This window comes from Mytilus trossulus, chromosome 1, assembly GCF_036588685.1.
Source record: "Mytilus trossulus isolate FHL-02 chromosome 1, PNRI_Mtr1.1.1.hap1, whole genome shotgun sequence".
NCBI classification, from domain to species: Eukaryota; Metazoa; Mollusca; class Bivalvia; order Mytilida; family Mytilidae; genus Mytilus; species Mytilus trossulus.
The window spans coordinates 2986469-3004565 of record NC_086373.1 but is presented as its reverse complement, the minus strand read 5'-3'; the positions used below and the strand labels follow the sequence as shown (position 1 = coordinate 3004565).

The following is an 18097-nucleotide window of genomic DNA, read 5'->3' as shown; positions in this document are numbered from 1 at the left end:
GTTGTAAAAATAACGGAATTTGAGGCGCCTGTCATACAACTGAGAGGTTTAGCGCTATAAAACCAGGTTAAATCTACCATTTTCTACATTTGAAAATGCCTGCACCAAGTCATGAATATGACCGTTGTTGTCCATTCGTTTAATTTGTTTTATCATTTGATTATGCCATTCGTTTAGGGACTTTCCGTTTTGAATTTTCTTCGGAGTACATTATTATCTTAAAATTTATGTAATCGTTACGCTAAGCAATGGACTGTTCGATATCTTAGTATTCAATACAGGAGATTCATTATTTCTTAGTTTGCTTTGATACTTACTTTTAAATAAGGTGAACGTCAAAGGTCAAGTTCATGTTCATAAGAATTAAGAAAATAGTTGTCAAAGGTGCCAGGATTATAATTTAGTACGCCAGACGCGCGTTTCGTCTTAAAATGTAAGTCGCGACATACTTGTATCCAGTTTTTGTCAAAATGGTACAAGTAATTATATTTTTGGGGAAAGAATGATCAATGCCCCTCGAATGTTCAAATAATAGTCAACAAAATACTTATCAACTTCTTATTTTGCTAGTGTCGTGATGTACTTATCTCAATCAGGTCTTAATTACATTATATGCAGGGTAGGTATAGTGTCCGGATCGTTGTTTTTCGAGTGATTTGGTCCTTTTTTTTTGAGTGATAAAACATTCAATAAGTTCAATTAACGGATATTTTGTAATTAAAGCAGTTTGTAACATTACTACCAATCTTATAATGAACACTATATATGTTTTGATCACTAAAGAAGCTAGATATCAGTTTACCTGTAAATGAATAATAAAATATATCCCATGTAGCACAATAAATGCATGTGCGGTCAACTTGACGTCCTGAACTGGGATTAAAAATAATAAAATCAATGGCAAAGAAATCGCGTGTCACAATACATGATATATACATGAATTGAATAACAAATTTGTGTTCACGTAACACCTGTTGTATGTACCATTATCTGAGAAAAAAAACAATCGAAATTTGTGTTGTTAAAATCGATACAAAAAAGAATGCATTACACCATGTCATGTTTTTCTCTGGCTGTTTTGTAACGTTTTTACACTAAATCTATTGAATGTTGGATGTGTAGTGATTTATAATTTAGTCTTAGATGCATATTTGTTTTTTTATTTGTTGTTAGTGGCCTTGAACTAGCTGTCAGTAACTGCGAGTACTCTGTGATAAGTTCGTAGTGTCTTTTTGTTGTTGGGATATACAAGTACCCGGCCACGTCCACTCTGTGTTTTTTTTATAATAGGTATTTATATTGGTATCCATCTGATGAGTTGAGCCTTTTTCAACTGAAAATATTTAAAATTCGACCTCATTTTACTTTAAAAAATAGCACATGAAGGTATGTTTTTTTATTACATACATTAATTTAAACAAGCTTAAAAGCAACACGACCGGTGCCACATGTGGAGCAGGATCTGCTTACCCTTCCGAAACACATGAGATCACCCCTAGTTTTTGGTGGGGTTCGTGTTGTTTATTCTTTAGTTTTCCATGTTGTGTCATGTGTATTATTGTTTGTCTGTTTGTTTTTTTTTTCATTTTAAGCCATGGCGTTGTCAGTTTTTGTTAGATTTATGAGTTTGACTGATCCTTTGGTATCTTTCGTCCCTCTTTTAAAAAAATAGCCTATATGCAAATTGCCAGCAAAATTTTAATATGTGATCAAAACTGTATCGTATTTGCCCTTAACATACCAGAACTACACAAGGCTTGAAAATGGTTTTAATCATATAGTATTAACATTGAGAATAGAAATAGGTAATGAGTCAAAGAGACAACAACCAGACCCTAGGGAAGACCCCAGCCGAAAGCCACCAATGAGTTTTCAATACATCGAGAAATTCCCGCACCCGGAGGCGTGCTTCAGCTGGCTACTTCAGTGATAATGAACGTCATACTAAACTCCGAAATTTATAATAGAAATTACAATTAAAAGTCAAACAAGACTAACAAAGGCCAGAGGCTCCTGACTTGAACAGGTGCAAAAAATGCGGTGGGGTGAAAAATGTTTTTTTAGATCTCAATTATCCCCCTATACATCTAGCCAATGTAGAAAACACAGACATGCAACAATACGCTAAGTTAAACTCAGAATAGGTAATAAAAGAAATTTAACAAAATGTCAGTGAGATATAAATTAACAAGGGACTACTACAAGTTACTGACATGCGAGCTTCACACCTCAATTAAAATGCTTGCGGTAAAATAGTTTTATCGAGGTCCAATAGTTGGAAACTATTGACCGGTCCAATAGTTTCACGCTTGGAATTTGAAAAAAAATAGTCAAAATATTGAGTACTTATTTTATATTGAAAATGATAACTGAGGTATAAGAAATGTGTTTATTTCTGAGACACAGACCCTATAAGTGAATCAATATTAAAGTCAAAATAGGCAATAATTAGTATCTACATTGTAATTTTTGTTGGCTGGTAAAAACTTTCTTAGGTCACATTTATGTATTTTATAGATATTACTAGTAGTTTGATCGACTAATTGTTGATGTTTAACGCCACTTTTAGACGACACATTTATGCTGTTTCATGGCGCACAGTTTCTATTCGTATAAAACTGAAAATCATAGTCAATTAAGATTGGAGTCGAGAGCACCTGCCCACGCGGGCCTGAAATCACAACATTAGTGTTGACTGGCTAGCGATTACAGTAAAGAACAAGTCATAGCTTTTCGAAAAAGGCTAGCTACCTGTGTATCAATATGCACGATTGATGACCAGGCAAAATCTAATTGCTGAAATAGAGATGACAAATCCGACAACCTACGGGATTAAAAGACATTTACTAGGTTTGAATTGTCAGAACCATAAGACACGATAACTACTAAGACCACCAATGAGTCTTCAACACAGCAAGAAAATCCCGCACCGAGAGGGGTGATACAGTTTGTAACGCGATGCTGGTTGCTGTACACGAATACCATGTATAATTGACAGTTTTACCTATTACCTTGTATTTCTGTTTGTTTTATTCACTCATTGTTTTCACATAACAATTAACAAGACATCTACTGACATTCCGTCATGAACCCTTGTCGATGCTTATATTTCGGCATTGCACGATGTGATGTTTTTTCAGACAATCTGTTCATGACATCATTATGATTTAACCGTTTAAATTTAATGATTATTAGTTAAGTTTTGGGAAATATTATTTATTTTTTGTTGCAAAAAACTTTGAACTATGTTTCCGTAGCTGCAAGTACTAAGAGATCACTTCAACGTGCTTTTAATTGGTTGTTTTGTGCTTCGTGCCTATGAGATGGTACAGAGTCTTTCCAATAGATTTTGACGGTTATGATATTGTTATTAACACTGCTGTCCTAGATTAATTAGGGAGACAACTGAGTGAGTGAAACATGGTTAATCCAACCACTTTTCATAAGTGCCTTTCCTCTAATGACTGTCTATGCTCAGGAGACTTTTCATCAGTGCCTTTCCTCTAATGACTTGCTATGTTCAGGAGATATTTCGTCAGTGCTTTTTCTCTAATGACTTTCTATGATCAGGAGACTTTTCATCAGTGCTTTTTCTCTAATGACTTTCTATGATCAGGAGACTTTTCATCAGTGCTTTTTCTCTAATGACTTTCTATGATCAGGAGACTTTTCATCAGTGCTTTTTCTCTAATGACTTTCTATGATCAGGAGACTTTTCATCAGTGCTTTTTCTCTAATGACTTTCTATGATCAGGAGACTTTTCATCAGTGCTTTTTCTCTAATGACTTTCTATGATCAGGAGACTTTTCATCAGTGCTTTTTCTCTAATGACTTTCTATGATCAGGAGACTTTTCATCAGTGCTTTTTCTCTAATGACTTTCTATGATCAGGAGACTTTTCATCAGTGCTTTTTCTCTAATGACTTTCTATGATCAGGAGACTTTTCATCAGTGCTTTTTCTCTAATGACTTTCTATGATCAGGAGACTTTTCATCAGTGCTTTTTCTCTAATGACTTTCTATGATCAGGAGACTTTTCATCAGTGCTTTTTCTCTAATGACTTTCTATGATCTGGAGCCTTTTCATCAGTTTATCTACCGTATTTGTTCATAAATTATTTTCAGATAAAACAGGCCGCAGGTTTCAAGTTTATTACATACTGTTATCCTGAGACCTTTTATATCTTAACCACGTCACAAGTTTATTATTTAATGAAGGTTGAACAAAAGGAACATTTCATCATACAAAATTGTATCTAGCTATCTAGCTCCAATAAACTAATAAACACATAGGCTAATTGATCTGTTTTATTTGTTATTGTCAGAAGTGAAAAAAAGTTCTACCAACAATCATACAATACGTATAATACACTACAAAACCTCTTCGAATAATCATTAATTAGGCGCTGTATTCCTCTGTTGTATTGGTATCTCTTTACTAAGATGGTAATGCTAAAATTACTCATCTTTGATTCTTCCTATTTCATTTGCTGTTGCCTTTTCAAGTTTCAAGATTGCAACTGATAGATTTGCAAAATTGAAAACAAAATCATCAAATATAATAAAGAAATCTCATATTTAAAAACAATCAATAGATATTGCTTTTATTCAGTCATTTTTATATGAATATACAATAATTATGTGCAGTTTCTGTTTCAACATAGTAATAGAAGCTAGTTATGTAGACGGTGGGAAATTTGAGCCTTTGAACATACATTTTTTCTTTTCGTAGTCGTGAATTAGATCTTTCCATACTGGGTCACACACAAGCAAGTTTCTGTTACCTGTAATAAGAATAGTTATACCATTACTTTCCTTTTAACACCATATATATCAGAAACAATGCTTACGTTTGGTTATATTCTATTCTAGTTGATTCTAATCTAAAAACAAGTGTTACTACACAGTTAACTGGTGTCTTTAGGGTTTTGTGCATATGTTGAGCGAGGAAGACATGCATATATAATTTTTCGTTATGCGTTTGCGTTTAAATAATCCTTAGCTTAGCAAGGCACTTTGTTTGATTGGTTTTTTTTTTGGCACAAATGTTACAAAAGTATGAATTACTTCTAATTCAAGCTAGATAATATTACCTAAATCCATATATTTGAAGAATAAGTTTATTTTCAATCATCGTTAAGAAGGTTTAGACTCTTAAAGAGACACATATATTGAAAGCTGTAATTTAAATACAGTTAAAAACCAATATCAAACGCTATTTATGGTACAGGTAAAAGAAATAAGATACAAGTTTATATGTATATAACCTAAAAATAAAATGAGTGAAAACATATGAAGTAAACGTAAGAAATCATGACTAACTACACAACGTAGTATATCATCTTATATACTGACCAATGATAACAAGCCCTTTTCTGGCCCTCGTCAGTGCCACATTGATTTGGTTTTTGTCGGTAATAAATCCTAGATTTTGGAGGCACCATCCTCTTGTCGGCTGTGTTGGTATTAGATAGTTAGGAATAGATCTTACCAAACTAAATATAACGTAATCCCATTCTCCACCTAAAAAGAATTTCAGAAGAATGACGTTATTCTTTCTAATCTTTTGATCTCTTTAAAACGTTTGACTAGATACAAGGTTTTTTTTACAATTCTTATTTAATCATTTTTCCCGTTGTTTTTTTAATATCGTGTTCCTTCCACATTCTCACCATATCATACAATATAAACTATATGAAAATATTGCGTTGAAACATTTGATATACTTGTTGTGTTAAATTTATTTATATGTAAACGAAACTCGAAGTTAATTTTTTACCATTAACACTTAAGCATATAAACTAAAATCTAGGATAAAAAATAACACATAAAAATCTATTGGCATATACTTCCAAGCCCACCATTTTCTTTTGGACCTGTTTAAAGTCAAAGCCGTATAGTTCAGTGATCGTCATTAGTTTTCCATGTCGTTACTATCATGTTTCAATTGTTCACAAGTTTTCATGTCGGTGACTTTTGAAGCTGAGAATTCTATATAGACAATAACTGTTTAGTGTCTTTAAATATCAGCTGTTTTTGGACGAGGATTGGAAACAAGGTGTATACGAGCTTTCGGCGATAAAGTGTATCGTCAGGTAGTAGGTATTCCTATGGGCACCAACTGTGCCCCTTTAATAGCAGATTTATTTCTATATTGCTATGAATCTCAGTTTATGACCAAACTCAGTAAAGACCCATCATTGTTACATTTGGTTGATACATTCAAAAATACCTACCGTTATCTGGATGATATTTTTTCGTTGAATAATCCAGAGTTCTCTAAATATACTTCAGAAATTTACCCAAACGAACTTACTTTAACTAAATCTAACATAAACAGCAGCAGTTGTCCTTTTCTAGATTTAGACATTTCAATTTCAATCGGGAAACTTCACACTAAAATTTACGACAAAAGAGACGATTTTTCATTTCCTATTGTTGATTTTCCTTTTTTAGACGGCGATGTGCCTTTGGCTCCATCATACGGTGTTTATATATCGCAACTCGTTCGGTTTGCCCGTGTGTGGTCTGATGTCATAGATTTTAACGAACGTAATCAATGCATCACTGGTAAATTGTTGTGTCAGGGATTTCGATACCATAAATTACTTAAAACTTTTACTAAATTCTTTCATAGATACAAAGATTTGATTAGTAAATTTGGCTATACCTGTAGAAAGCTTATTAAAAATGGTATTTCTCATCCTAAATTTTATGGTAATATTGTACTTAAAGCGAGGAAATCACTATGTGATCCTTGTAAACTCATCGAACCTTTAAACAAACTTATAAGTAAGGGTTATCGTACCAATATTGTAATCAGATCTCTGAATATAGTTCACATTGGCACTACTATTGATTTTGTCATTAGCAAATTAAAACATAACTAAATTTCATTATCTTTTGAGGCGAGATGTATAGGGGACACAGCCACGTTAACTTTTATTTCTATAGAAGTCTCTCTTCACTATACTACTACTTGTCGATACATTTATTTTTGGCATTGCACAAGTCATGTCTTCTTTGACTATTAATGACGTTAAAATACTAAATCCCTGTGATGTGTTTTAGTCGATTTTAGTCTCTGATGCATGATTTTTTACTATTAATTGGTTTTGGCTTTTAACTAGCTGTCAGTAACTGCGAGTACTCTCAAATCGTATTTTCTTGTTAATTCGACCTGTTGATACTGTTTATAATGCTTTTTTGTCATTTTTCATTTATATGGATCTTGTCTGTATACCAGCTTTGATTATTTGTAATATCTTCAATTTTTCACTTATTCTTACAACATTTGTATAAACTTCAAGATTATAAAAAACCGGGTTTTTTCTAAAGTGAAAATTGATCGGTTAAATATTTCTCAGTGTGTTTGAATTTGTTTGTTAGCCTTTTGGTCATGAATGTTTGTCGCTAATATTTAATTAACTGTGCATTTGTATTCAGATATCGCAGATCAAATTTATTCGTTCATTGTGTAATCATACGTTTTTTGATTGAGTTAAGTCTGCCAATTGATATTTTATCGTATGTTTTTCTATGTTGTGATGTTATGCTATTGTTTCAGAAAAAGGGAGAAGGTTTGGGCCCATTAAAACGTTTAATCCCGCTGCAAATGTTTGCACCTGTCCTAAGTCAGGAATCTGATGTACAGTAGTTGTCGTTTGTTTATGTAATATATACGTGTTTCTCGTTTCTCGTTTTGTTTATATAGATTAGACCGTTGGTTTTCCCGTTTGAATGGTTTTACACTAGTAATTTTGGGGCCCTTTATAGCTTGTTGTTCGGTGTGAGCCAAGGCTCCGTGTTGAAGGCCGTACTTTAACCTATAATGGTTTAATTTTTAAATTGTTATTTGGATGGAGAGTTGTCTCATTGGCAATCACACCACATCTTCCTATATCTATTTTAGCGAGCTACTAGATCTACACCTGTTTCTAGCCGAGTACAAATACAGCTGATATTTAAAGACACTAAGCAGTTATTGTCTTTATCCTGCAATTAATTCTGTATATTTTTTTGTGTTTTGAAAGACACAAAAACTAACATATTTGGCATTTATTTTCAATTTGTTATCCCTTGAGGCCCGCGTAGTAATATCAAAATCACACATTACGCTGAAGACGGGATCTCGAATGGTCAACAATAATACATCACTCAAGGTGAATAATTATCTATTTTAACATAACAACTAATTTCAACAGTAAAAACAAATAACAAAACATTGACGAAACAGAAGTGTACGAGTTGCCCTACGCTTCAGACTCGACATTCACTAAACATGCATGGTGAAATTGACATGGTTGATTTTGTAACACAATCAAACACATTCAAGTTTTGAAATCGAAAATCGTCATCGTCATTGGAATGCAACTTGGATACACATTCTGAGGTCACACAGGTTCAAACAATACTCAGGCGGTATAGTAAACAGATACAGCATTGCGATATCTATAGGGCTGTATCTGTATAGTAGGATACCCAATTGCAGGATAAATGAAATTATTCTCATTGTTTAAGGCCGTATGTTCACTTATAGTTGCTACCAACCATGCAATTTTTTAAACTTCATTTTAGAAAACTGTTCCAGTGACAACTTATCCACATATATACATATGTTTATATAATACAAGAAAAAAAAACCTTATAAAATGTTGAGTTAAAAAAAAACGAAAATTTTAATCTTGTGTTCTCCCTTTTTCATTATCAGAGTGATAATTCTCTGAATACACATAATATGAAATTCACTTTACACTGAAAAAGATCTGTGGCGTATTAATGTAGCCCACAGTTTGAAAGCAGAAAACATTTGCGGCAAAAAACAGTTTTATTTTTTTTACTTCCCAGTATATAACACATTTGACATCTAACACAATATAATGTCTATCCAGGTGTGCATAAGCAGCTGCTACTTTTACAAGATATGAGTATCTGCACTTCTTTTTTAATACTTTCAAAACTAGCGAGCAATATGCATTGACTTAAAAAGGTACAATAGAAATACAGTAGACATTTTCGAGTACTAATTAAAAACATACTCACCTTGACTGGCCACTACAGTAGATACTATGGGCATTGTAAGCCCAGTGTTAACAGATTCTGTTCTCAAAGCTGTACACTGAGCATTGTACTGAGACATGACATTAATACTGGTAGGTAAAACATCCTCCTCTTCTACCATATGTTGAAATACTTTTATCTGAAAATAAACCATGGTGTTGCAATACTTTTTTATGCATATCTATCTTTTTGCACACGAAATAATGTAAAATGAATAAAAAGGTAATATTTAGATAACTATGTGAACTAACTGGTGATCAGGTGATTTTAAGACTATACCGTATAGTCGGCTATAAAAGGCCCCTAAATGACAAATGTAAAACAATTCAAATGAGAAAACTAACAGCATAAGTTACGTATTTTGACTTGAAAAAGGCACATACCTACATAAAGCATGTGTCGGGGTTTAACGTGTTAGCAGGATCCCAACCCTCTAAAAACAGCAACAAAAATGATTAACCAAAAAAACGACGGAAATCAAAAAATACCTTTTTAAGTTCTTGCAGCTGCTAAATATTAGTTCATAGCCATTTTCAGTTATTATGCCGGTGTCACACATCAGCGTATATCTCCGACGACGCCGGGTTTAATACAAAAATCATGTACGCTGCTTATACGCCAGCAGTTTTGGATGCATTCAATTTGTCACTCATATCTGTAGTGTACGCAAAACGAGCTTTTAGTGTGAATTGGGCGTACGAGAAGCGTACCTAGCCATTTATCGGACGTTCAAGTAACGTATGTTGGCGTTTGTCTTGTGTAGATGAAATCAAGCTGCGAAGGAAAAAGTCTCTTGAACGTCTTTGAGATTTGTCCTGATCGTATCTTGCACGTTCTATTATTGGATGTTTGTAACAAACACAAACATATACGTTTTAGTTAAATTAGAACGATCTTGAAGCGTATACAACACGCAATAAACATGTCTAAAACTTATTTGTAGCATTTTCAACGCGCTTGTAGCGTGTGTATTATGTAAGTGTTGAGTACAAGCATATGCTTGACACACGCTTCACCGTGTATCAATAGTACAGCCGATATAGATACTAACCAAGCGCGCATGATTACTTTTAACCTTACACGGTATCGAAAATTTGGGTTTTGCTTTATCGATATTCAATAGATATAGGAAGATGTGGTGTGAGTGCCAATGAGACAACTCTCCATCCAAATAACAATTTAAAAATTAGACCATTATAGGTTAAAGTACGGCCTTCAACACGGAGCCTTGGCTCACACCGAACAACAAGCTATAAAGGGCCCCAAAATTACTAGTGTAAAACCATTCAAACGGGAAAACCAACGGTATAATCTATATAAACAAAACGAGAAACGAGAAACACGTATATATAACATAAACAAACGACAACTACTGTACATCAGATTCCTGACTTAGGACAGGTGCAAACATTTGCAGCGGGATTAAACGTTTTAATGGGCCCAAACCTTCTCCCTTTTTCTGAAACAATAGCATAACATCACAACATATAAAAACATACGATAAAATATCAATTAGCAGACTTAACTCAATCAAAAAACGTATGATTACACAATGAACGAATAAATTTGATCTGCGATATCTGAATACAAATGTACAGTTAATTAAATATTAGAGAAAAACATTCATGACCAAAAGGCTAACAAACAAATTCAAACACACTGAGAATTATTTAACCAATCAATGTTCACTTTAGAAAAAACCCGGTTTTTTATAATCTTGAAGTTTATACAAATGTTGTAAGAATAAGTGAAAAATTGAAGATATTACAAATAATCAAAGCTGGTATACAGCCAAGATCCATATAAATAAAAAATGACAAAAAAGCATTATAAACAGTATCAACAGGTCGAATTAATGTACGTTTCTCAATTTTTGAAAATCCTGCACCCAAATAATATTCGCATCGATTTTTTCCTATTTATAAAACAACTTTAATATTCTCATAAGAAATTATCTTGTACATGCGCAAATAGTTGTGAATGTCAACACAAACTTTCAATTTCGATACAGTTTTTCGAAACATTTACATGTTACAAGTAAAGCTAATACAGGGCAAAAGTAATAGTTACCAATCATAATCCTACCTGTTATGACTCATTCCTTGACACGTTTTGAGTAATACACGAGTATGAAAATAAAGTTTTTGTGTACGGTGTGAAGCAACATAGCTATGCACCGTACAGAAGATTTTTTGTGGTTAGCTAAACACCGTACACAGCGCTTCTTTCGGAATAAAATATCGAAAAATAACATATGTATTAAAGATTCAAATGCCAATTATTGAAACAGCTATACGTATTACACACACACAGTGGCCTTTTATCAGAAAAAGAGTTGCAATGAATATAGAATTATATCGGTTGAGACGAGCCCCTACTTCCTCGACAAGTATTTGCACATGTATTTAGTAATCGTCCATGTTTTTTCGAAAATATAATGAGACATATTTAAACACCAACCTCCGACCAAATCATGTCTCAAAACAACAAGTATGTTTTGATTGAAGTACACATTGATATCAGTGAACATAACAAAAAATTTCGATATCGTCTAAAGGTCAAAATCTCCCACGCCCGCTTGGTTAGTACCTATATTCGCTGTACGATGATACGCGGAGAATACACAATTATTATTTATAAACATGTTATCATAACGGCAAAAATAAATTTTATGCAGAAATATATGATACAAAATCATAAATGGACATGAAAACCCTTTTTGTTCAATCTGTGGTTGTCTTTGGTGTGTGTTGTAGACTTGTGCGTCACTTCGAAGTTTTAATATATTATTTCGTCAATGCTCTTCAAATTTGTACTTGTTTGGCTTTATAACAATTTTGAAATGAGCGTCACTGATGATTCTTATGAAGATCGACGAAACGCGCGTCTGGTGTACTTAATTATAATCCTGGTACTTATGAGAACTAGTTATGGTGTTGTCAGGTTTTTTTCATTTTTTGAGTTTTGAATCTTTCTATTGTATCTTACAACTCTTTTTTTAATCAAAGTGTCAGTGTGTTAAAAGTTTGTCCTCGTCGACTTAGGAATTCACACGGAGCAAACATTTTTATCTCACTGCAATTTTAAGATGGGCTCTAACCTCTTGGGGTCTTGAATACTATTATCTGTGTCGCCCATGCACTTGACGTTGTGCATTGAAGATTACAGATAACTTATCCATGTATATATATTTATTTACTGTATTAACGAAATGATCAATGCAAACAAACATGTAACAGTACTTTTCACAGGAATGGTGTTATAGCGGGAACACTTGAACTTTATAAACATTGAGGTTGCTAATTTGTTTATGTTGTTTTCTTCACAAATGACACCATTTCCAATGTCAAAAGGTATCATGATATAAATTGATTGGAGTATTGAGTATTGATTATATATTACTCACCACTTGTTTGACTTCAGCGTCGTTGAACCTTGACTGTTCGTTTCCTGCCTCGGTGTTAACTGTTAATGTCTGTTCATCTCCCTCAACGTGACAGAATACATGTGGGCACTGTCCGTCAATCGTACGTGGCCATATTTTCAATTGTGGTGATGTTCCAACGTCAGGATGAGTTCTTAATTCACCATCGTAAACGTGCTTTGACGGGAATTCGCATATTTTGGGATGCTATAAAACAGAACAAATCTTCACTTAAATCTTAGCTGAAAAAATATTATAAAAAAACTCATTGTATACACTAGGATTGAAATTTTGTATTTCTTCCAGACATACGGTTCGTCTTCTAAAGTCTCAGCTCGAATAAAAAAAGTTATAAAGTCTTACCAAAATGCAAAGTTCAAGAGAACTGAGGACCAAAATAAATTCCTAAAAAGTTTGCCAAATACAGCTAAGTTAATGTACTCCTGAGGTCTATGGAAAAGTTTTAGTATTCTAGTCTCAAATTTTTGTAAACAGTTATTTTATAATTATGACCATATGAATGATAAGTCATGTAAACACAGAAGTGCTTACCAGTTAATCATATTTGAAATCAAAATGTAAAAGAGTTAGCACATCAAATTGTCATGGAAATCATGTGGCCCGCTCTTTACACTCATCGTGGATTTGACTTTGAAACGTTTGCTATATCAATATGTTTCATTGTGTAATTGGATCAGTTATGAAAATACTTTAAATTCATAACCACGTACCGCCATGAGATGAAAATTCAATACACTAAGTGGCATGAGTTAATTTTGCTTTTACAAATAAAGTTTTAAGATGTACTCGAACACACGTAATAATACGAATAACATACCATTCTGTACTGTTCTTTTAACATAGTTTTGTGCAAATGAGCTTTCGAATATCTTTCAAACAGCGAGGTTCCCAGCCCAAGTCTTGCTGCTTCTTTACATTTAATTATCGGACGAAGTTGTTTATGGTCACCAATTAGAACAACTTGTTTCGCAGATGTTGCTATAATAGGAACTATTGTTGATGGTTCTGAACACATTCCACTCTCGTCAATTATAAGCTGGTAAACTCTGTCTTTTGTAGCTTTTAGAACTTTTGGATTTGCTACCAGTGAACTTGTACAAAATATAACGTCATAATGTGGAAGCTCTTCCTTTGTTGCTTTACTCTGAATATCTTTGTATTCCTTTATATCTTCAATAGTTGTTTTCAAAGGCTCCCTTCTGCTTTGGTCTACTTCTTCTATCATGCTTATATCGTCAGAAAATTGTTTGTCAAGTTCTTTTAAACGCGCAGCATATGGTTTTCCATCTTGACGAATTATATTATGCAGAACAACGCCGTTTTCAACCAGGTGTGTGTCTGCTTTTGCATCTCGTATTTTGCGCCTTGAAACACTTGCCCTTCCAGGAATTGGGAAAGTTAGTTGTTCAATTGCACTGCCATACATTCTAACAATTCGTGGCGCTTTGGTTCCTAGTTTGTCTATTACAAGACCTATTATGCGATGAAAATAAGGTGAAGTTATCCAAATTAAGTGAAGTTACAAATATCAAGTAGTAGATATGTATCAAATTCTTGTAAGAATTTAAGAGTGTCACCACTATGCAAAAACACTTATGAAGAACAACGGTAGACGTAATCTTTATTGTATTATTTAGAACTTGAAAAATCTATAATAATAAACGAACGAATTTTGCTAGAAATTAGAAAAATGTCAATCGGTATGTATAAATAAACAATTCTTCGCCTAAATAACCTTTTTTATCAAATTTGTCCTGAGCACCTAACACCAACCCGGATTTTGTAGAGTTTGTATTGGTCAGCATTCAGTTTATTTTTTGTTGTGTTCTTTGTAATAAACGTTTGTCTTTTCGTCTTTAGTCTTGGTATTGTCAGTTTTGACTGTCCCTTTGGTATCTTTCGTCCCTCTTTTGTTCTACTTATAAGTTTAAATATCTGTTTGGAATATTTCGCCTCTCATTTGAGTTATCAGGATATTTTATTCAGCTCTTCAGTTGAGTGTTGAGTCAAGGCTACCGATCAATAAGTAAACAAAATATAATTCCATGAATGTTGTCTTCAAAACGTCCATTTTCCTTGCGTGTTGTATTAGAATCTTATTCATTGTCAATAGAGATTCGATGTTTCAATATTTAAAAATTGTAGGTTATGAGCTATTTTTATAGTAAAAAGTACCTCACATTCTATGGAAAATTAGGTTTGGAATTTCACGCAAGAAATACTTCCTTAGGGTAAAGTATGTGTAAAAACAACTGACCTTATTCGATTTCTTTTTTTACCGAACTTGTATGGCTACGGAAACAGGATACAACACATCAATTACATTTTGAGATAGTTGTTTTGTTTTATTGTAAAAGAGGGGTGAATGATACCAGAGGGATAGTCAAACTCGTGGATCGAAAAAAAAACTGACAACGACATGGCTAACACATAATAAGACAAACAGACAAGTAAAAGTACACAAGACACAACATAGAAAACTGAAGACTAAGCAACTACTATTACAAACTGGGGGTGATCTTAGGTGCTCCCGAATGGTTAGCACATGTGGCACCCGTCGTATTGCTCATGTTATTACACACCCGAAAAGTCCAATTCTCGCTGAATTGAAGACCCATTGGTGGCCTTTTGTTATTGTCTGCTCTATTGGCGGGTTGTTGTCCCTTTGACACATTCCTCATTTCCATTCTCAATTTTAATTCGGTAGGTCATATTCGTGAAAAGGGAAGTGAATTGTTGTTACAACATAAGTAACATATCCGATATCATATGTAAAACGATTATTCCATAACGGTCAACCAACTCTTGATGGCGTTCGTTAAATTTAATAAGGGATGATTTCAACTTCACCATTTGGAACTCTAGGTTTAATATCTCCCTATTTAGTATACAGTCTGTACAACAAGTGCAGCCAATGTACTGATTTTTCAAGCAAGGGTATATATTCGTCCTTGTCCTTGAGTCGAATTGAATACTAACGTGCTACTAAATCAACAGATCTGTTTGAAGGCCCACAGAAAATTATCTGATTTTTTAAATCACCCGTCCTCTGTTGCATGATAGTGTTAAACTTGTCGAAGAGGTATACAAGTTTAACGCCGATATAAGTTTTTCCAGTTCCTACGTTATAAAAATAAAGAAATTATGTAAAGCGTTTTGTCATTCAAAAATGAAAGATAGTCATTCAAAAATGAAAGACTTTCGCTAAATTTGGAAATATTTTCAGTTTTGAAAGCTCAGAGACAAAAGTTGCAGGTCTATCTTGTGTATTGATGTTTTGAAAAAATGTCATTCTTAATTTCCTTTTTCATTATCATGGATTAGGAAGTGGCAACATTGACATCGAAATATACTTAGCCTCGTTAAATGAAAATTAACTTTGGAATTTCTAATGTATAAGTTACTTTTGTTAAATTAAATAATAAATATATGAAGATATACATACCAGGTGGACCTTGAATCAGTTTAAATTTTCTCTTTAGAGCTGTCTTAATAGCCCAGTGTTGATGACGATTATTTTCCCACATATCAACATCGAGACCTTCTTCTATAATCTCGTTAGCTATTTCCGTATGCATTCGATCTATAAAATCAGTATGGTTTGAGGTAAAGAAACTTTTTTTCTCATTGACAAATTTATCTTATTTGGAACCCATCTACTTGTATATAACCCCTTCTATCGGGCACCATAATGCATTTTGTTTTACCTTCATCAGCAACACTATTTTTTTTTTAGTTAAATCGATGTTAGACCATTGAAAAGAGGTACAGTTATTGCCTGTATGTATATACCCCCCCCCCCCCACCCCCTCCAAAGAAAGCTAAGGAAGTATAATTTTAAAATGCCTGAATACGTGGAGAGCTTACAGACTTAAATGAAAACAAAAAGCATTCACAATTCATTAAAAGTCAACTTTGAATTGCCTCTTAAAATAAACTGCTAGTTAAGATAAACCTTGTACTTACGCTTCGAAATTAAATATTACACCACACAGAAAAGACATTATATAATACTGCTTACATCCTCGTCCATTGCACCCATACCATATCATTAAAATTTTATCTTCAAAAAAGACAACAGCAGTATACTGTTTTTAAAAGCTTGAACTTGATTAAGGGGAAAACATATGGTGGTAACAAACTGAAACTGAGGGAAACACATCAACTATAAGGAAAAAAACGGTAGAACAGAACACTGACCGGCAACATAAACAAACGCCAACATAAATAGAAACGAACTATTTGATTATAATTGCCATATCATTGACAAACTTCATTACAGTTTAAGCAAACATGGTGGGTTGAACCTGGTTTTATTGCTTGCAAAACCTCCCACCGATATGACAATGTAAACAATTTCAACTAAAATGACAAATTTACGTCACAAGAATAGTACCAAATAAAAAGATCAATCAGGACAGAATAACACACAAATTTAAAACAATTATACATATTGTTTCAAAAACTTGCATTGGCAAATTTCAAAAAAAAATATACTAAGATTTAAAATTATATTTAGAATTTTCTAATCTAGACTTATATATATGTATAAATACCACTACAGTACTTTCGCGACACAAATAGTTCGTGGCTGATTAAAGTATTTTTGCTATTTCCTTAAAGTCATTTTGTTAATCCCTTATTTTCCTAAGATAGTACGGAGATATAAAAATGTCTGTCAGTAACTAATAATTACGTGTTCATTTTATTGCCCCTTCATTATATATAAAAGGGGGCGAAAGATACCAGAGCTCGAGGGACAGTCAAGCTCAGAGATCGAAAATTAACTGACAACGCCATGGCTAAAATATAGAGACAAACAGATAAATAATAGTACAGAAGACACAACATAGAAAACTTAAGACTAAGCATCATAAATCCCACCAAACACTGGGCTGATATCATGTGCTCCGGTATAGTAAGAAGATCCTGCTCCACACAGGCATCCGTTGTAAAATAGTTATACAAAATATGAAAATAAGTTTGACGCAAACAGTTTTATTTTTTATGTCGATACACAGCATACAACAAAAAGATAAAGTTATAAGATAATTGATCTCCAAGGAAAATTCAAAACGGAAACTCCTTAATCAAATGGCAACATCAAAAGCTCAAACATCAAACGAATGAATAAAAACTGTCATATTTCTGACTTTGTACAATTGATTAACATATGCAGAAGTTTTTGTTTTTGAGTTCAATTCTCAGGATTGTAACTGACAAAACGACAAAAAAGAAACAAATAAACAAACAAAAAAGAAACAAACAAACATTCAAAAAAGAATATTTAGAGGTCAGTACCAAAAGTGTTTCAAATATTTAAATAACCAAGACCGTCTCTAAATATGCTGAATAAGAAACTTATCTTGATTTTAGAGAAAAAATAAAACCTAAAGTTGATCGAAGGATTTCATGATTAATGTTCAACCTCTTCATGTGCATGACCTTCATGATTTACTTTACCATTAATATATGTCTGTGTCTCAAATGACCACTGATATGTTCGACTGCTCATTGTTACAATCCCGTCTCTTGTTTACAAAATAATATGATTATAGATTATCGTTGGTTATCTCAACGAGATTGATTTT

The 18097-nt window shown here is 33.2% G+C and overlaps 1 protein-coding gene across 2 annotated transcripts in view; it reads right to left on the bottom strand.

Moving 5' to 3' along the window:
• Positions 1-4220: 4220 nt before the first annotated feature.
• Positions 4221-18097, bottom strand: part of LOC134712400 (3'-5' exoribonuclease HELZ2-like) — a 54546-nt gene continuing 40669 nt past the window's right edge. The window contains exons 5-11 of one of the 2 annotated variants that reach the window (XM_063573931.1): positions 15952-16089; positions 15486-15626; positions 13324-13979; positions 12468-12692; positions 9044-9200; positions 5357-5524; positions 4226-4785 (exon numbers count right to left, since the gene is read on the bottom strand). In XM_063573931.1, coding sequence (XP_063430001.1) covers positions 4679-4785; positions 5357-5524; positions 9044-9200; positions 12468-12692; positions 13324-13979; positions 15486-15626; positions 15952-16089 — 1592 coding nt within the window. In that variant the 3' untranslated portion in view covers positions 4226-4678. Of the gene's footprint in view, positions 4786-5356; positions 5525-9043; positions 9201-12467; positions 12693-13323; positions 13980-15485; positions 15627-15951; positions 16090-18097 lie in introns of both variants that reach the window. The other variant, XM_063573921.1, reaches the window with a different exon arrangement.